The 20,930-nt window shown below is 46.4% G+C and overlaps 1 protein-coding gene across 35 annotated transcripts in view; it reads right to left on the reverse strand.

The window, feature by feature from the left end:
- Window positions 1–20,930, reverse strand: part of CLASP2 (cytoplasmic linker associated protein 2) — a 229,824-nt gene that overhangs the window by 76,248 nt on the left and 132,646 nt on the right. For all 35 annotated transcript variants that reach the window (XM_038767129.1, XM_038766976.1, XM_038767065.1 and 32 more), the window contains 10 exons: window positions 17,447–17,526; window positions 15,775–15,867; window positions 14,633–14,778; window positions 13,681–13,816; window positions 10,648–10,718; window positions 9,072–9,131; window positions 5,451–5,528; window positions 4,364–4,531; window positions 3,014–3,066; window positions 2,204–2,374 (listed from right to left, as the gene is read on the reverse strand). In XM_038767129.1, the coding sequence (XP_038623057.1) occupies window positions 2,204–2,374; window positions 3,014–3,066; window positions 4,364–4,531; window positions 5,451–5,528; window positions 9,072–9,131; window positions 10,648–10,718; window positions 13,681–13,816; window positions 14,633–14,778; window positions 15,775–15,867; window positions 17,447–17,526 (1,056 nt within the window). The remainder of the gene's footprint in view (window positions 1–2,203; window positions 2,375–3,013; window positions 3,067–4,363; window positions 4,532–5,450; window positions 5,529–9,071; window positions 9,132–10,647; window positions 10,719–13,680; window positions 13,817–14,632; window positions 14,779–15,774; window positions 15,868–17,446; window positions 17,527–20,930) is intronic.

A 20,930-nucleotide genomic window follows, 5' to 3' on the forward strand; every position in this document is an offset into this window, starting at 1 on the left:
TTTGTGGCTTTGGGCGAGTCACTTCACTTCTCTGTGCCTCAGTCACTTCATCTGTAAAATGGGGATTAAGACTGTGAGCCCCACGTGGGACAACCTGATCACCTTGTTACCCCCCCAGTGCCTAGAACAGTGCTTCACACATAGTAAGAGCTTAACAAATGTCATTATTATTATTATCACTCTCTCTAGCGGAAGAAAAGGGCCAAAAGACAATTAATTAACCACGGTATTTGTTAAGCGCTTCCTATGTGCCGAGCACTGTTCTAAGCACTGGGGTAATCAGGGTGTCTCATGTGGGGCTCACAGTCTCAATCCCCATTTTACAGATGAGGTCACTGAGGCATAGAAAAGTCAAGTGACTTGCCCAAAGTCACACAACTGATAAATGGCAGAGCTGGGATTAGAACCTACGACCTCTGACTCCCAAGCCTGTACTCTTTCCACTAAGCTACACTGCTTCTCAGAATGAAAACAGAAGTTTTGAAAAGGGCCTCCCTTAGCAACTCTCCTCAATCTGCCTCATTTAAGCAGACCCTAACAACTTGAAAGAAGGAAGGCACCGCTTAGCAACAAAACAATTAGCTTTCTTTTCCTCAGTAAGATCAAGCCCACTACGAACAGTATCAATATGCTTCAGGCTGATCAAGATACTTCTGACTCTGTCGGGAAAGTGATGAACATCCCAGACTTCGACTACCATCTCTATGCAGGCAATCCCCGTATCGACAACTCCAGCCCTGATGTTTCTCTTCCTCTGTAGTCTCATTATTTCCTCTTGCCTTCAGGACACGTCAACTTGGATGTGCCGCCGACACCTCAAACATAACATGTCCAAAATAGATCTCCTCATCTTCCCAGCCAACCCCTGTCCTCCCTTTGACTTTCCCATCACTGTAGAAGCGCCATCTTCCTTTCTTTCTCACAAGCCCAAAAACTTGGTATTCTTCTCAACTCATCTCCTCAAATCCAACCAGCATATTAAATCTGGTACCAAATCCTGTCGGTCCCATCTTCGCGACATTGTTAAAATCCGCCCTTTCCTCTCCATCCAATCTGCTAGCTCGCTAATCCAAGCATTTATCCTATACAGCCTTGACTACGGCATCAGCCTCCTTGCTGACCTCCTTGCATCCCGTCTCTCCCCACCCCAGTCCTTACTTTCTGTTGAATGGATCACTCTTCTACAAAACCAATCAGTCCATGTTTCTGAACTCTGCAAAAACCTTCAGTGGTTACCCGTCCGCCTCCGCAGAGAGACACTCTTTACCATAGCCTTTAAAGCACTCAATCACCATCCCCACTTCTCCTCACCTCATTACTCTCGCACACTTGGCTCCTCTAATACCAACTTAACTCACCGTACCGCGATCTCGCCTATCTCGCTGACAACCTTGCCCACATTCTGCCTTTGGTTGGCAACTCCCTCCAGCTTCATATATGACAAGACGATTGCTCTCCCCACCTTCACAGCTGTATTAAAAGCACATCTCTCCTAAGCAGCCTTCCCCGACTAAGCTCTCATTTCTTCTTCCCCGACTCCCTTCTGCATCACGCTTGGACTGGCACCCTGTATTCACCCCACCCTCAGCCCCACAGCACTTGTGTACACATCTGTCATTTCTTTCTATTATTGTCTGGGTCCCCCGCAAGACTGTAAGCCGGTAGCGGACAGGAAATGGGCCTACCAACTCTGCCGTATTGTACTCTCCCAAGCCCTGGATACAGTGCTCTGCACACAGTGAGATCCTGATAAATACGATTGATCGACTGCTTTCCACCTGTCCTAGTACAAAGATCACTGTGTGGGGAGCAACTGCAATGAAGAAGGGGGAATGTAGGAGGCAGGATGAAAGCCTATCGGTCCTAGAAATCTCTTTCCTTGAGTCCCCAGTTCCCTGTGCCCCAGGGAAATGACAGGGTGAGCTGCTGGGCCTGTGTGGAGGAAAAATCACAGATGACTCGTCAAGAGGAGGGGCCTGGAACAAAGGAGATTCTGCAGCCAGTCCCTGGAGCTCAAATGCCTCCCTGCCACAACCTACAAAGGGCATAGGGGCGGAGGGTCGGCACATCCAAAAGTGAGTTGATTCTAGCCGGGAGATGGAGGGGAAAACGTGCCAGGCGGAAAACCCCTACGAGAACCCCATCAGAGAGGGCCGCGCTGATGGGCGTTGGCTGCGGTTTCTTCTAACCATTTGCCTCTCACCTAGAGAGGCGTAGGAGCCGGGAGGTAGACCAGCTGCACCCAAGCGCCCACTTCCAGTTGGCTGACCAGCAGCATGGCGGGCCTTCGCTCCTGCAGCAGCATTGACGTCGATGTCACTCCGGGACCTCTGCAGACTTCCGGGAGTTGGAGGTGCTTTGAAACCCGTGGACACTAAAAGGGGGAGGAAAGGAGGGAAAGGAATTACAATGTGATACGCATTTTGTCACCAGATTCCTGGGAAACACCTCTTGCCAACATCATCATCATTTAAGAATGATATTGCCTCTATAACTATGAAATTATAATCGAGCCCACACTCTTCACTCCTTAAACACTCTCCTATTTACTAAGCCACCATCTTGTCACTCTCCCGCTTGACCCTCCGTTCACGTCCTCCCTCTGGCCCGGAAATCCTTTCCCATTCTCATCCAACGGACCATCACTCTCTCTATCTTCAAAGCCCTACTAAAATCATCTCTCTTCCAAGAAGCCTTGCTTGACTAACCTCTCGTTTCGCCTCCCTCCCACATTATCTACGCACGTGGTTCCGTACCTCAAAGCACTTCGATACACATCCCGCCCCCACACCGCTTTCGTACCCAGCCTGAAACTCTGTTGTTCCTATCTGTGATACAGTTTACTGTCTGCCTACCTGCCTGGATTATAAACTTCTTGTAAGCGGGCAGGGTTCACGTCTACCAATTCCACTGTATTACACCCACCCAAGCCCTTAGTAGAGTGTTCTGCACAAAAGCCAGCACTCAATACCCAAGCCAATCCGTTCTTAATTCAAGGGCAATAGATAATTACCTCTTCCTGCCATAGAGGGGCTGGCTGTGGACCATTTAGAGGAGAAAGGACGGCTGAAAGAAAGACAGTCAATAGTGAATTACTTTGCTATCGACCATATTCTACCGCTGCTTTACCCAAATCCAGATAATGACATCACTAGAAACCATTAGGCCAGAACAATTCCTAACTCTAGGGCTTAAAAGAACACTTTTCAACACACTTTGAACATTATGCAGTTCAGCACGTATCTTCACACAGAAGGCATCCATTTGAACAAAGTCATAAAGAAGCTCCTCTTGATGACGTTTATGGGAGGGAACGTGCCTGCCAACTCTGTTGTACTTTATTATTATTATGCTATTTGTTAAGTGCCTACTAAGTGTCAAGTCCTGTTCTAAGAACTGGGGCAGATACAAGTTACAAGGTTGGACACAGCCCCTGTCCCACATGGGCTCACAGTCTAAGTAGGAAGGAGAATAGGAACTGTAATCCCAGTTTACAGATGTGGTAACCGAGACCCAGGAGTAAAGTGATTTGCCCAAGGTCAGACCATCTGTGTTACAGCATCTATTGTACTCTTCCAAGCACAAAGGAAGTGCTCAGTAAATACCATGGATTGACTAATAAATAAGGGGCGCTCAGCACGGAACGGTCTTTGAGTCCCTTCAGTAGAGGCCTCTCTCGCTAGGTTCCACCAACTCCCTGGGCTAGTTTTACTCCGGGCCTGTGGTGGTAAAGAGTCACTGGCCCAGTCTCTCAACCACCTGTGAACAATTTGGCATCAGACATTCTATTTAGGATGCAGGGGATAATGTTTATTTAAAACTGAATATTTAAAAAAGATGATCCGATTTATTTACAGCCAAACACACAGAACCGTCGAGCTGTCGTTTACCGCTCTCATTCCACATTTAGGTTATTTTTCTTCAGATATCTACACGGCTACCTGCAATAAAACTTTGCAGGACTGTGACAGGGAGTAGATTCAGCTAAGAGGATCAGAAAAGACAAAATCCTCCACAAAAATCCGGCCGACTCTGGGCATTCCACTATGTCACTGCTGAGCAAGGCGAAAGAATGGGGGGAGATTAGTGGATTTCTATGGCTTTTGACGTATCCAACGCTTTGGGAAGATTTCCCCCTAGAGAAACGCCTCCCTGGTGGGAGAAAAAGGTTTCGAGAGGCACTTTAACAATCTGTCCAAAAACCGTGAAAATCTACTCATCCCGGAGTTAGCCACCACCTGGGGTGGCAGGACCCTATGAGCCTAACCTTTTTCGGGATATTTCGATGGAACCCAAGCACATATTGAACTTTCCAGCTGTTGTGATCTTTTAGCTTACGCCTCACCACAGAAATGAACCTTACTTGAGACTCTCTTGTGAGCTTGATGACGATCTGTCTGACTGGGGAAGAGATGTTACGCTGCCGGAATTTTTTAGATAAGTCTGAAGGCTCCTTTGATAGGACGGTTCCAGGGAATTGTACAGCGTCTCGGCTTCCCCCGGAAAGTGGTTTCTCAGGCCCATGTAAGTCCTGTAAAACAAAGAGATAGGTGGTGATGTGTTACACTTGCCTCAGTTTGACTTGATTTGAACTGCCAACTCGGCCAAGGATATTCCATAGGACCAAACGGTACGTTCAGAACGGTGTTGCAATCTGGGATTATACTGGGCAGTAAGGGCAACGTTGCTGGCTGCGAATAACCCGAGAATTGCCTAGCAGTTGGCATTCGACTGCTGGGAAATTCCCACCCGCACTCAGCCTACACTACCGGCACGAAGGATTTGGCAAGTTTGTTAAAGGACACGGTGGTTCTCTTTAAACCTTCACTAGAGACTGCACACGTGTGGAAGAAGGGCGTTCCCGGGACTGTGAGAAGATAGCAATCTTCCTTGAAGGATATTTCTTCTACATCAAAATTGTGAAGATTTGTTTTTTCTTCCCCATCACCTACACAACCCACTAAATTCCTGGTTCTGGTGAAATTTTGCTCCATATTGCTGCATTTTGGTTCCAGTTACGAGATCAAATAGGGGCTGCAGAAATAGTCCGGAATTCCATTACCAACAGTTTGGATAGTTTGGATTTCCATTACCAACAGGAAATCTGTGTTACTACGATGATTAACATGCATTACGGCTAAACGGAGGATGGAAATTTAGTACCCTTCTTACTTCTGCTAATTTTACGAAGATTGTCGATTTTTAAAAAGCTTGGCAGGATGTAATCCAACCTAAATTTTTCGCATTTATGGTAACCTCAGACTCCACTGATTGGATTAGAGGCCACAACAGGCAAGTGTTTGTTAAGCATTCAACTGAAACGGTTAGCTGCAAATCCATTCGAGTACACATAATGAGAGATTAGAAGTCAAAATGCACTCATCTCTCCTCAAAACGTGTCCCACAGAGAATGTTTAAATGGATCTAAAATCTCAGCGAGATTTACTTACTTTCTTGCCTCAACTCTGGCCTCGGCATCCGCGTCGTGAATACCCTTCTTAATAGTTTCCACCAAAACAGCTGCGTGCCTAGAAAACAAACGCTCCTTGAGTCATGCTTCAAACTGTACATTAACCAAGAATTCAACAGACACGTGGGCTCATCTTTAAAAATCACACAACCAAGACTAACCAAAAAGCAGAATTTCCTTACTTTGGCTCTTAGGGTCATTATCACCCGGAACAATTTTTCCTTTGGAGGGTCGGCACTATGCTTGAACAAAAAGTCGACTATCCAGTAGACTGTAAGCTCTCTGTGGGCAGGGAGCACTGCCATCAACTCTGTTGTATTCTACTTTCCCACACGCTTAGTACAGTACTCTGCACCCAGTAAGCACTCAACATATACCACTGATTGCTGGATTGATTGACATGAAAAGAGTTAATGTGCAGATAAGACATTGTTTATCTTATGGCTCTTCATTATTACGTAAATTTTGCTAGGGCTAGTTAGGAACTTAACAGTTTTCTGAGTCAACTGCCACAAAATGGTCTCTTAGGAAAAGGAACACGTCCTGTTGCTTTGGTGCGCCTGAGGCTTGAAACAATTGTTTATTGTTCGTAATTTGTTCATTTCTAATTCAAATGATCAACAGTGACAGCCGGTACTACTAGCTCTCACATCAAGTTTTATTTTATTGCTTTGTTTCTTAAATGTTTTTCACGCTACCATGCGGAGCACTATGTTCTTCTAAAAAAACTACTACTACTACTACTACTACTAATAATAATGATGGCATTTATTAAGCGCTTACTATGTGCAGAGCACTGTTCTAAGCGCTGGGAAGGTTACAAGGTGATCAGGTTGTCCCATAGGGGGCTCACAGTCTTTATCCCCATTTTACAGAGGAGGTAACTGAGGCACAGAGAAGTTAAGTGACTTGCCCAAAGTCACACAGCTGTGACTACCACTTCACGAAGAGGTAATTGCTGCGGATACATGTTAGCTTGCTGAAATTCGATGAAGAGCAGCTATGGAACTTATTAGGTGCTTTACCATTTACAAAACGCTGGGCTAAGAATTGGAGTGGATGTGAAACAATTACGTGGGACCCAGTCCCTGTCCCATGTGAGACTCACTGTTTAAGAGTGAGGGAGATCAGCACAAACCAGTCAACGGTATTTACTACATGCTTACTGTGTGCAGAGAGTGCAATATAAGAGGATTGATAGACATGTTCCCTGCCCACAGAGTGCTTAGTCTAGAAGACTTTAATCTGAAGATGACGACCCGTGATCTGGCTTTAAATATAACTGAGAAACTGTCATAACCATTCAAATACCTTAAAACGTTCATATAATGAATTTTTTAGGCCAGGACCATTCAAACACCTTTAGACTGTAAACCTGTCCTCTAGACTGTAAGCTCACTGTGGGCGGGGAACGTGTCTACCAACTCTGTCGTGCTGTACTCTCCCAAGCATTTAGTTTACTGCTCTGCACACTGACTGACTGATCCGAGGCAGCGTGGCTCAATGGAAAGAGCACGAGCTTTGGAGTCAGAGGTCATGGGTTCAGATCCCGGCTCCGCCGCTTGTTGGCTGTGTGACTTTGGATGAGTCACTTCACTTCTCTGTGCCTCAGTGACCTCACCTGTAAAACAGGGATTAAGACTGTGAGCCCCCCGTGGGATAACGTGATCACCTTGTAACCTCCCCAGCGCTTTGCACATAGTAAGCGCTTAATAAATCATCATCATCATCAATCGTATTTACTGAGCGCTTACTATGTGCAGAGCACTGTACTAAGCGCTTGGGAAGTACAAATTGGCAACATATAGAGACAGTCCCTACCCCACAGTGGGCTCACAGTCTAAAAGGGGAAGACAGAGAACAAAACCAAACACACTAACAAAATAAAATCAATCAATAAATACCACCATTATGTTACCAACTTGTACTTCCCAAGCGCTTGGTACAGTGCTCTGCACACAGTAAGTGCTCAATAAATACGATTGATTGATTGATTATTATACAATGCGGTATTCAAATAGCAGTTTGAAGTGTACAGTCTGCCCCTCGGGCAAACACCTTGTTAAGTTTAATGCCCTTAGGCATATCGTTTCCTGCTACTGCGGGTGAGTCAGACGGACAGGCTCCGAACGAAGACCTAAATGTTGACACCCACACAGGGGTCTGGGAGAGATGTCTGCTAAGAGCAGAAGACAATGGAACTGTAAATGGTAGATCAGGGCCATCCCATGGAAGAAACAGCTCGATATAATGGTCAACAAGCAGAGTATAAAAGCTGGCAGGGGAAGAGCTTGTCGCTGCTGCTTGCTGTCCTCCAAAGGAGGTGTAGAGGCAGAGCCCGGGCAGTTAGACACCTCTTCACCAAGCGCTGGTCTTAAGCCCGTCCTCGGACTGAATATCAACTTGGGGCTAATCACCCCGTCGGAGTACGGCCTCAACGCCCCTGCGTTGAAGGCAGTGTCAGAGAGCGCATCGTTCCTGGGTTGAAGGCACAACAGAAGCAGGATCCGCTGTGCTTGAGGTTTCTCTGTGTGCTAATCCATGTTTTCTTACTGCGATAACGAATACCGTGATTTATCCCGTCAGAACAGCTGAGTCACGAACCCCCCCGGCCCTAACCGACTCTACTGAGACGTAAGGCAGTTCAAAAAGGAACAGAACCATTTGCAAAGAATCCACCTCCCAAAGAGTCGGAGTGTCCTGCTGAAAATTCCAAACCGGTGTTATCCGGGGAATACTGAGATTGTGCGCTCTGTCATCTACTTGATGATGCCCCTGAGTGATGACTCGGCTTTCCAAGCTGGGCCCCTTGCACTGCTTGCCCCAGGCCTGGGACAAGGCCTGAGAGTTTCCAGTCAAGGTCGAAAAGGAAAAAAAAAAACCCAAAAGACATCCTGGCCCATTGGCTCCTTGAAAACTGGAAGCTCTTTGTGGACAGGGATTATGTCTACCATGTTGTACCTTCCCTAGTGCTTAGGAGACGGCTGGGCACACAAAGTGTTTGATAAAGACTGCTGAAGTCAGTCAATCGTATTTAGAGAGTGCTTACTGTGGGCAAAACACTGTATTAAGTGGTTGGGAAGGTACAATACAGCAATAAATATACCAAAAAACAGATACATTCCCTGCCCACAATGAGCTTACGGTCTAGAGGACTACAGTTAGAGAAGCAGCGTGGCTCAGTGGAAAGAGCCCGGGCTTTGGAGTCAGAGGTCAGGGGTTCAAATCCCGGCTCCGCCAATTGTCAGCTGTGTGACTTGGGGCAAGTCACTTGACTTCTCTGGGCCTCAGTTACCTCATCTGTAAAATGGGGATTAAGACTGTGAGCCCCCCATGGGACAACCTGATCACCCTGTAACCTCCCCAGCGCTTAGAACAGTGCTTTGCACACAGTAAGCACTTAATAAATGCCATTATTATTATTATTATTATTAGAGGGGAGCATGCCTTTCCCCTTTCCAGTCCTCACTTTCATCAAGTCCCTGCCCTTATTTCTCCCCTTAATCACAATGACAAGCTGTCCCCTCCGCTTTTTGGCACATCTACGTGCAAGACTGCCGACCAAGTTACAGCGTGGACGTAATGCCAGAGTTAGCCATACCTTTCCAATGAATGAGTCTGCCACTCTTGAAGCAGTAGATCTAAAAATTCAAACGAGCGTCTGCAAGGGGAAGAAAAATCAAAGCTGTAAGAAAATGTGGCCACCTCTACTGAATCGTTCATTCCCAAAAGTGCCCGGTTCAGTGCTCGGCACACAGTAAGCGCTCAATAAATTGATTGATTAGCCCTTTCCTGGTTTGTCTCTGAAACACCGATTTTTCTTAAGCCTACAAGGGATGCTAAAGCAGTTCTGGCAGGGTAGCTGATGGGACAGTTAGACGGTTCTGAAGAACTGCAAAGGGGTACTACTAGAAAACTAGAAATCATCTTCATCATCATCAGTCGTATTTATTGAGCGCTTACTGTGTGCAGAGCACTGTACTAAGCGCTTGGGAAGTCATATGAATTGGGTGGCTGAGAGTTCTCTGGACTTCCCCACTGCTCTAGCCTCTCTCCGCCACGTGCTTCGGACCCGCAGTGAAACCAAGAGACCGTTTAAATGGACGGGAGGGAGTTTAAAGGTACACGGGGTTTGGGGGTGAAGGTGTCATGAGGTGAAACTCAGAGAACCAACTCTACATCCCCACCTCCAGAGATTCATTTCAGCGATCGGACTTCTCTTAAAAAAAACACTCTATGGCCTTCTGGCACACATGCCAATGTTTCTGAAATAATGGCACTGTGTGGAACCCCCTACCACCCCTCCCCGCCAAAATAGGTATTTTTCCCGATTCCAAAGTCTGCAGCCTGCACTGATGCAATATGCAATCCCCACGTTTTGATTCTGCTTCTTAAGGAAAGAGGGGACAGTTGATCTTAGTTTAGTTTATAATACTAGAACACAGTGCTGATGTTGGGTGTTCACAACACCTTTGTCTTATATAACCCCATGATCAAGCACTTTCCAATCAAAAGTTCATTCATTCATTCATTCGATCGTATTTACTGAGCGCTTACTGTGTGCAGAGCACTGGACTAAGCGCTTGGGAAGTCCAAGTTGGCAACATGTAGAGACGGTCCCTACCCAACAGCGGGCTCACAGTCTAGAAGGGGGAGACAGACGACACCACAAAACAAGTAAACTCACAGTAAGTGCTCAATAAATACGATTGATTGAATGAATGAATGAATTCTGAATGTACTTTCTCCAGAATATCGGCATTGGGACTGGGGGGAGGGTAGAAAGAGACTATCCTTTTTACCTTCTTTTCCTCCAATCAATCAATCGTATTTATTGAGCACTTACTGTGTGCAGAGCACTGTACTAAGCGCTTGGGAAGTACAAGTTGGCAACAGATAGAGACGGTCCCTACCCAACAGTGGGCTCACAGTCTAGAAGGGGGAGACAAACAACAAAACCAAACATATTAACAAAATAAAATAAATAGAATAGACATGTACAAGTAAAATAAATAGAGTAATAAATATGTACAAACATATATACGTATATACAGGTGCTGTGCTCCAGAGTTTCATTAGAGTTAAGGAAAGTTGAGAAATTATTCAAAATAAAAATACATTTTTGCGTGAACAGAACTTTATTACACATTAAAAGCAGGATAATAGGAAGGACTTACCTCCTCACAGCCACTGATTTTGAGGTGCAGTTGCTTGTTATTAAGGGTATGAGTCTAGGAACGTGGGTATGCTGAAATGGACAAAAAAACCCCAATAAACGATACTGTGCAGTTAACCTGAATGACATTCCTGTATGAAATTATTCAAACTACTGACAATGCCCAAGCTTAGTAACTGGAACCTGGCAGCAGCTTCAGCACTTTGAAACCTACTAAAATTCAAAAAAGAGTCCCTAAAACAGGATATTTGTTCACCAGATTGCCTCCCCCATCTAACTGCCTCATTCTGGTTTCGGGAGAGGAAATAAAATATATTTTGGGGGGTACCACACAATTGCAAGGATGGTAATCATCATCATCAATCGTATTTATTGAGCGCTTACTGTGTGCAGAGCACTGTACTAAGTGCTTGGGAAGTACAAATTGGCAACATAGAGAGACAGTCCCTACCCAACAGTGGGCTCACAGTCTAAATGGGTGAGACAGAGAACAAAACCGAACATACTAACAAAATAAAATAAATAATCATGCTTCCTGGGCACAGAGCACTAAAATGAAGCACTGGGAGAACACGCACACAGGTGGGAATTAACCATGATCCCTGTGCCTCTCGGTGCTCACAAACTAAAAAGCTGAAGCAGGGAGAAGGGATCAGAGACAGCCACAACAGGAGTGTTGAAAACACCACAAACGGACAAAAAGAGGCTCAAAGTCTCAGCGGCTATTGGGGGAGTCTGAGGGCACGCGGGCACGAACGTGCACAACCCTAGAGACTCTGTGGTCTCCAGGTACCATCTTGGAGCGCTGATGATGTGCAGAGCACTGTACTACGCGCTTGGGAGAGCACAATCCAACTGAATTAGCAGACTCCTTCCCTGCCCGTAACGAGCTTACAGTCTAGATCAGCGGTATCAAGCAGAGATTCTTTTCCCAGGGACGATTGGTTAGCTACCTCCTCTGCTTAGCTGTAATGACAGAATCACCTCTGGGCAGCACCATTTGATGCTCAAAGTTACTCATCTGCGAGTGACGTTGCGATGGCAACAGGAACAAAATTGGTTCTCACCGAGAATACTTTACGGAGAACTTCTCGGGAATGCCGCCGCGGGTGAAAAACATACATCAGTTTGAAAAGTACATGAGCCTACAACTTTGGTTCTGAATAATAATAATAATAATAATAATGATGGTATTTGTTAAGCGCCCCAAAGACTAACTGGGAATAAACCCTCCGCTTCACTTTAACCTGTTGTGCCCTGGCCTCCTTATCTTCTTTTCTACCTGCTTTCTTCTACACCTTAATCGGAGACATGAAACCAGGTCACCCTTCTACTCTTTCAGTGTAAAGAGTGGAGCCAGAGAGCCTGAGTTCTAATCCCAGCTCCACCAATTACCTGCTGTTTAACCTCGGGCAAGTCACTTAACTCGCCTGTGCCTCAGTTTCCTCATCTACAAAATGGGGGTTCAATACCTGTTCTCCCTCTTGCTTAGACCATGAGCCTCATTTGGGACAGGGACTAGATCCAACCTGATTAACTTTTATCTAACTCGGTGACAGGAACAGTGCCTGGCACATAGTAAGGGCTTAAATACCATCATTATTACTATTATTATCATTGTTACTAGGATAACTCAGTTAATAATAATAACAATAATAATGATGATGGTATTTGTTAAGCGCTTACTCTGTGCCAAGCCCTGTTCTGAGCACTGGGATAGATACAAGGTTATCAGGTTGTCCCACGTGGGGCTCACAGTCTCAATCCCCACTTTACAGATGAGGTAACTGAGGCACAGAGAAGTGAAGTGACTTGCCCAAAGTCACACAGCTGGCAGAAGCAGCATGGCTCAGGGGAAAGAACCCGGGCTTTGGAGTCAGAGGTCATGGGTTCGACTCCCAGCTCCGCCACATGCCTGCTGTGTGACCTTGGGCAAGTCACTTAACGTCTCTGAGCCTCAGTTACCTCATCTGTAAAATGAGGATTAAGACTGTGAGCCCCAGGTGGGACAACTTGATCCCACTGTATCCCCCCAGCGCTTAGAACAGTGCTTTGCACATAGTAAGCGCTTAACAAATGCCAAAAAAAAGAGTGGCGGAGCCAGGATTAGAACCCATGACCTCTGCCTCCCAAACCTGGGTTCTTTCCACTGAGCCACGCTGCTTCTCTACACTTCTGACACTTGTTTGTCAGAAGGACCTGGGTTCTGATCCCGGCTCTGCCCCTTGTCTGCTGTGTGACCTCGGGCAAGTCACCTCACTTCTCTGTTCCTCGGTTACCTCACCTGTAAAATGGGGAATAAAGACTGTGAGCCCCACGTGGACTATGGACAGTGTCCTACCTGATTAGCTTATATCAAATTTTATTTTCTTAATTTGTTGTCTGTCTCCCCCTTCTAGACTGTGAGCCCGCTGTTGGGTAGGGACCGTCTCTACATGTTGCCAACTTGTACTTCCCAAGCGCTTAGTACAGTGCTGTGCACACAGTAAGCGCTCAATAAATACAACTGAATGAATGAATGAATGAATGAATATCTATCCCAATGTTTAGGACAGGGCCTGGCACATAACTCAATCTACCAACAAAATAAAACACACATGCACCAACAAACTGAAGCACCTGATTCTGAAAGGCTTGCTCACATAACTTCCATGAGGCAAGAGTCTACGTCATCACAACACTGAGGGAAACGCAGCGTACGGAGCACGGGTCTGGGATTCAGAGGGTCATGGGTTCAAATCCCAGTGTGACTTTGGGTATGTCACGTCACTTCTCTGTGCCTTAGTTCCCTCATCTGCAAAATGGGGATTGAGATTGTGAGCCCCATGTGGGTCGGGGGTTGTGTCCAACCTGATTTGCTCATATCCCCCCCCCAAGCGCTTAGCACAGTGCCTGGCACAGAGTAAGCACTTAAATACCATAATTATTGTTGTTATTACACACCTCGGGAATACCACACGGACTCTGGAATGCTCTGAGATGTTACTCTAGGTGGGTGACACAGCTAAGTCATTTACCACGCGGAAATACCTACACGGATGATGAATCTGATCGCGGCGCATCCGGAAGTTGCCATGACTTTCGCGCTGTTGGGGACCAGATTAAAAAGCGTAGGCACGATGGCTTCGGCGCCATGGTCAAACTTGTTTCCCAAAACGGTTGAGAGGTGGCTGTTTGGGACATCAAAGAGGAGAACAAAGAGAAAAGTGAGCAAGCCCGCAGCCAGGATCGCGGGGAAGTGACGGTAGACGGAAACTTCCCGAGGAAGACTGTTCCCTGCTTCAACTGCTTTTTGAGTCATCATCATCAATCGTATTTATTGAGCGCTTACTATGTGCAGAGCACTGTACTAAGCGCTTGGGAAGTACAAATTGGCAACACAGAGAGACAGTCCCTACCCAACAGTGGGCTCACAGTCTAAAAGGGGGAGACAGAGAACAAAACCAAACATACTAACAAAATAAAATAAATAGAATAGATATGTACAAGTAAAATAAATAAATAGATAAATAGAGTAATAAATATGTACAAACATATATACATATATACAGGTGCTGTGGGGAAGGGAAGTTTTCTGTGGCAAAGTCATTCAGTGCAAACCCTCTCCTGATTCTACCATAAACACAGTATTTCTATTTCAAAGGTGAGGAACAGGGGAGAACAATAGCTTCTTTTTCTTAGTTCCACTTAGAGCTGTACCGAGTGAGAGAAAGAGGGCAGGAGGCAAAGGTTTTTTTCTTGGTAGACTGAGAGCAATATGAACGAACTCAATGGGCGGCTGAAAAATCCATTTTCCTATAAGAATTGATTGCTAATACAGGAAAAGTCACTGTGCTTTAGAAACTTTAACGGACTCCTCTACCTGGCTCGAGGAGTTAAATACACTCTATAGGAAAGGAAAAAATTTATGAAGGTGGAATTCACTGCCTCGGCAGAAACTCCACTAAATTTCACACTAAAGCCCGTCACAAAAAACAAGAACTTACGCCACAGTGATGCACGCCTCCCTAACCACCTGGGAGCGGAGATCCTTAGCTGAAAGTTTAAACGCCCCATCCAGCAATCGCAAGTGCTGGAAAAAGCAGTCATACTGTGCGGCTCCTGCAACGAGCAAGGATCGAACTTTCTTGAGCTGAAACAGAGAGAGGAAAAAAAACAAAAAACCCAAAAAACAAAAATCAATACTAAACGTCAGAAATGAGACCGGAGCTGATATCCAACGAGAAGGTGGTACAGAGTCGAATGGCCGATTTCAAAAGTTGCCTCCATAATGTGCAGCCCTTTCTCCTTGGATGTCAATGTTGAGTCCTTGAGGGATCCTGCCTTGGGGAGAATTAGCTTGCAGAACTCGGATCCCACGGCTGAAGCTGCATAATATTCGTTCAATCCTACTTACTGAGTGTTCACTGTGTGCAAAGCACTGTACTAAGCCCTTGGGAGACACTATAATCAATCAATCAATCGTATTTATTGAGCGCTTACTGTGTGCAGAGCACTGTACTAAGCGCTTGGGAAGTACAAGTTGGCAACGTATAACAATAATAATGTGGACACATTCCCTGCCCACCAAAAAACATGCACTGCTGTTTCTTCCGGGACCGCGACGCTTTCTATTTAGGCACATGTATATTGTTGGAAGGACGTTTCTTAATTCCTCAAGAGGATTCTGGGCAAAACGGGTCATCGAACACACCTTAGGGAAGAAATGGTGACTTGACAGAAATTGTGCTAGTAAACTAAACTTCAAATTCCGCTACTGAATATAAGTTGTTTTTTGATGCCCACTCATATTAGGTTTAGTTATGGCAAACTAAGCGGAATCAGTAATACCCAATACGCGGGAGGCTAATATAATGTCGTGTCATTTTAAGTGGAGTCTGGAAAAAAAAACCAAGAATACACAAAAACACCTGGGTATATCAGTTATATAATAATCACGGGGTACCAATCCCTACGCAAAGCTAAATTTCCAAGTTTCCACATCAGTTACTTTTACAGGCCTAAAATCTTTTGATTTTTTCTAGAGGGGTGTAATCATTTTTCCTCAGATCTGTCAAGTGAGGGTCAGTTGTTCATACACTATCTTCTGCCATAAACCATACACTTGGAACGATGACTGATCACTTACTGCATTTGCGCGTTGATCCCAATCGTGTTTGTCATCAGACAAAATTTCCCTGATTTTATTTAAAGTTTCTTCAAGCTCTCGACTGGAATAGATCTGGAAAAAGAAAAAGTCCAGAATTAGTTTCCAAGTGCTGTGGAATTTTAATCAGACCCGCTTCTCCTGAGGTTTAACACACATTTGGCAAAACTGACTTACTGTGTTTACGGATGCGTGTGTGGGGCGGAGGGGGTGTCTGTGTGTAAAAAATCACAATAGCTTTGAGTGGGTGGGAAAAGGGAGCAACAGCTTTGCTTTTTAAAAACCGTAACCCCAAGTTTTAAAACACTTAGGGTACGCACACACAAAAACAGACTGGCATATCGACCTGAACATAGGAGAGGTCCCTTACTGCATTGCTAACAGCTGGGGATAATGTTCACAAGCAGTAAAAAAGAAATCACAATTACTGACTTTCAAGTTTTTACTGCCAGATGAAGTGGGGCAGACAGAGTGTCAGCTTTCCACAGCTGTGAGCAGTTCACAACAGAGCAGCCAACTCAACTCCCGACAAACTGTTTGCAAAAATCACTCAGAAGTTGGCCGCCTTGGGGTGTATATGTGCGTGCTCGCTCGCTCTCTCTCCTACCTTTCCACTACACACCCCTACCTGCTCCACTGTGATCCACTGATAATGCAGGGATTATAATGATAATTAATAGGCTGGTATTTAAGTGGCTACTATGGGTCAAGCACTGTATTAAGCGCCGAGGGAGATACAAGGTAATCAGGTTGGGCAAAGTCCCGGGGCCATATGGGACACCCCAGTCTAAGGGAAAAGAAGGAGAGGTGTTGAATAGGGATGGGGGGGTAGGGGACAGGGAGGAAGACCTGGCAGAGAGGAGAACCTTTCCCATTCTCCACTCACTTCCCCATCGGAGGGGAGAAAAAGATGGAAGTCACTGAGGCTGGCCAATCCAACTTTGTAACTCCAAGGAAATGGGCCAGGGAAAAACCATCGAACGAATCACTGCCTTGTGCCCAGGAGTCCTGCGCTATGGTGGCTGGGGCATGAGCTCTCCTCCCCCAGTAATGACAAAAAATACACCACAATTATGAATTAAGCACTTGTTACTTGTCAGACACAGTTCTAAAGTGCTGGGGCAGAGAAAACCCGTCATGATGATGGTATTTGTTGAGCACTTAGTACGTGTCAAGACTGTTCTAAGAGCTGGGGGAGATACAAGGCAATCAGGTTGTCCCACGCGGAGCTCACGGTCTTAATCCCCATTTTACAGACGAGGTCACCGAGGCCCGAAGAATTTAAGGGACTTGCCCGGAGTCACACAGCTAACAAGTGGCGGTGCCAGGATTAGAACCCACGACCTCTGACTCCCAAGCCCTTGTTCTTTCCATTGAGCCACGCTGCTTCTCTCTTTATGGTATTTCATTCATTCAATCGTATTTATTGAGTGCTTACTGTGTGCAAAGCCCCGTGCTAAGCGCTTGGGAGAGTACAATGCAATGGAGCTGGTAGCCACGTTCGCAGCCCAGGTTGGGCTGTAACACCGCCCAAATCCTGGGGCATTTAAAATGAGCTAAATTAGGAGACAGAGGCAAATCTTTCCAGCTAAAAGCTCAAAGCCAGGGCAACGTTAATTCAGAAACAGAGAGGGGTTTTTTTTAAATGTCCTACCTGTACAGAAGGGACATCTGTAAATGCCTTTATAAAATCATCTTCATCAACAGCGCCAGCGCCTCCTTCCTTGGACGCACCTGAAAAAAAGGAAAAGGGGGAAGGGTTGGTTTTTAATTGGGTACCCAATGAAACCATCACCACTTGCTGGCAGCGACAGAAAGAGATCTACATAATCGCTTCAGGAGCCCTCGGTGATAAAGACAAAATAACCGTGACTCAGGTTTTAGGCCACGCCATTCTATTACGACGCAGTCTGGATGCTCAGAACTTGGAACTGGTCTTTGGCGATTTATTTAAATCAAAATGGCTATGCAAAGCCACCCCTTTCTTGTAAAGCCGTGGTCCGCTTGAATACCGTAGGCGCTAAGATGATTTCACGCACCTTGGAAGTCAAAATGGTATCCTGCTTATGGTGAGTTCTTAACACTAATAATGATAATAATTGTGGCATTTGTTAAGGCGCTTACCCTATGCCAGGCACTGTACTAAGCACTGGGTACATACAAAGTAATTGGATTGGACCTACATGGGGCTCACAGTCTTAATCGCCGTTTTATAGGTAAGGTTACCGAGGCAAAGAGAAATTATGTGACTTGCCCAAGGTCACACAGCAGAGTGCTTCTGTACTACTACTACTACTATTACTACTACTACGACGACGACGACTAAGACTACTACTACTATGACGACGACTACTACTACTACTACTACGACTACTACTACGACTACTACTACTACTACTAATATTAATTGTGGCATTTGTTAAGCGCTTATGTGCCACGCACTGTACTAAGTGCTGGAGTAGATACTAGATAATCAGGTTCCCAGGGGGAAGAACAAGCACTGAATCCCCATTTGGCAGATGAGGGAACTCAGGCACAGAGATATTAAGTGATTTGCCCCGGGTGACACAGCAGACCAGTGCCAGAGCCTGGAATAGAAGCCGGGTCCTCTTGACACACAGGCCCAGGCTCTCTCCAGTAGGCCACACTGCTTCCCACGATGGAAAAGCATACTGTGCGATTCCTTAACAGTTGGGTGTTAAATACGAAGCCCGCTGCCTTGTTAGAGGTTCTAATCCTGGAGGACATGGTGGCTGGAAGGAAGGAATGGGGCTAAACCTGAAAGAGGATTAGTCACAGGCTGAAGAAAAGTGGTGTTGGTGGGGGGGGGGGGGGGGGGGGGGGGGAGAAGAGGGGCTCAACCTGGCTGGCAGAGAGCATCAGCCAGGTGGGGCGTGTAAACGTGTGCGTGTTCAGACATGCGGGAATGGAGAAACACGGGGCCCAGACTCTTAACCGCCAATCTCTCGGACTCCCCTGGCTGACTCCCTCTCTCCATTTCACTTTCACGCTAAACTTTTCATCACCAGAGGCCCTTTTTGGTTCCCTCTCTATAGGAAGTTAAAAGGAAAGAGATCTGGGGCCACAACAGACAAGCCCCCTCCGGTGACCCTTATTCCTTTAGCCCGTTATGTGGCCCTGCTGACTGTGAGCCCACTGTTGGGTAGGGACTGTCTCTATATGTTGCCAATTTGTACTTCCCAAGCGCTTAGTACAGTGCTCTGCACATAGTAAGCGCTCAATAAATACAATTGATGATGATGATGATGAGGGCCAGGGAAGGCAAAGCGGGTTGGCTTAGGCCGGGTGGATTCTGAGCAGTTTCTGAAGGTGGGGTGGCCTGGGGTATCTAAGTAGGAGGATTGCCAAGTTGGTAGCATATGCCTAGGAGTGCACGTGTTGGGAAGCAGGTCGAGACAGAGCTGCCATGGCAGTGCCAGAGAAGGACGTGGCAAAACGGGGGGAGAGGAAAGAAGAAGTGGGGCGTGGGGTGGGGGGGAAAGCGGGGTACATTTTCAGTAGCAAAATCCACAACCTTGGCTCCTCTGCCTTACAACGGACATGGCCCAGCAGATTCCACGCAATGTGGAGACTTAGAAGACTTTCTCTTCTGGCTCTATTATCTACATTTCCTGCCTTTCATCTCACCTCTAAACCACAAGCCTGCAGCCCTACTACAAATCCCAACACTTCCAATTCAACAGCCGTGAAAGGTCAGAAACCCTTGAACAACCTCATCTTCAACCACATTATTCCCGGTGGTTCTGCATCAAAATCAAGGCATTTCAAGGAAGGTGGTAGCAGTAGCAGTTTTTCCATTAAGAAAATAAAGACTACCGGATTAATATCAGTCATTAACGGTAGAAGCAAACACAGGAGAGGATCTGGGAACGAGAAACATTATCTGAAAAACAATCATCTCCTCAGAAATCCACAGTGGCCCCTAATGCTGGTCAGAAACTGAAAGGCTTCAGGGTTCTTCCCAACTGACTCAATTCTCCAACTGACTCAACTGTATGGAGTTTACCCCCATTCCCTCTCAGCTGGTGCTCTCTGCTCCACCCATGATGCATAGATTTCCTCGACGCATATTTATCACGGATAGAAGCAGCCTGGCCAAGTGGATAGACCACGGGCCTGGAATTCAGAAGGACTTGGGTTCCAATCCCGGGCCCACCGCTTGTTTGCTGCATGATCCTGGGACCCCTTCTGCCCCTGGGTTACCCCACCGTAAAATGGGGATTAAGACTGTGAGTCCCACGCGGGACCTGGACTGTGTCAAACCTTATTATCTTGTACCTATCCCAGCACTTAATACAGTGCCTGGCACATAGTAGGTGCCTAACGAATACCATAAAAAAAAAGGTAGCTTGCCTTATATGAGAGGAAGTTCTTGCGTGATATCTGAGGAGGCGGTCGAGGTTGGCCAACAACTATGAAGTACAAAGCCTCCTCCGAACTTCCAATATCAAAATGCAACTAGCCTCCTTCGGTTGACACCCAGGGACACTGTCCGGCTAAGCGGTTTCCATCTCAGCGGTCCAAATTTCTCGGTGCTGTCGCCTCCTGATAACCACGGGATGCCAACGTAACGACTGACGGGCCACTGGTAGCCCACAAAACCAGTCCTCTGCGTGGCCCCACCCCAGGCGTGGCGTCCAGAAGCCGCCCTGGAGTCTCGCTTCAAAACGGCCCCCAAGGGGCTCAGATAGGTGGGCAGTCCAGGGCTAGGTTCAGTGCTCTGCACATAGTAAGGGCTCAATAAATACTGGTGATTGATTTCTGCAGGCCTGGCAGCAACCTATGACGCACCACCAATAGTAAAGAAGCATATTCAACTAGGACACGATGGGAAGGGAGTGGGCAGCACGGGCAGAAATTGTGCAAGCCCCTTTCTCTTTCCTGCTGAGGGGCAGGAAGCTGCCAATTCCAAACAGTTGCCTCCTTCCTCCTCCTCCTCCTCCTGCTCATACGGCCCCCTGCTTGGCTTTATTTGACATCACCGAAAATCTAGCCCGGTGAGCCTGTGTCCCTCAAGTTTCCCCAGAATCAGGGACTCCCTGTCCACCGGATCTTGCCTTCCAGCTGAGGGCTGGAAAAAGTGTTCTCTCTTCAACTTGAATCAAGACTGACTGACA

The sequence above is a fragment of the Tachyglossus aculeatus genome, chromosome 2, assembly GCF_015852505.1.
Source record: "Tachyglossus aculeatus isolate mTacAcu1 chromosome 2, mTacAcu1.pri, whole genome shotgun sequence".
Classification (NCBI taxonomy): Eukaryota; Metazoa; Chordata; class Mammalia; order Monotremata; family Tachyglossidae; genus Tachyglossus; species Tachyglossus aculeatus.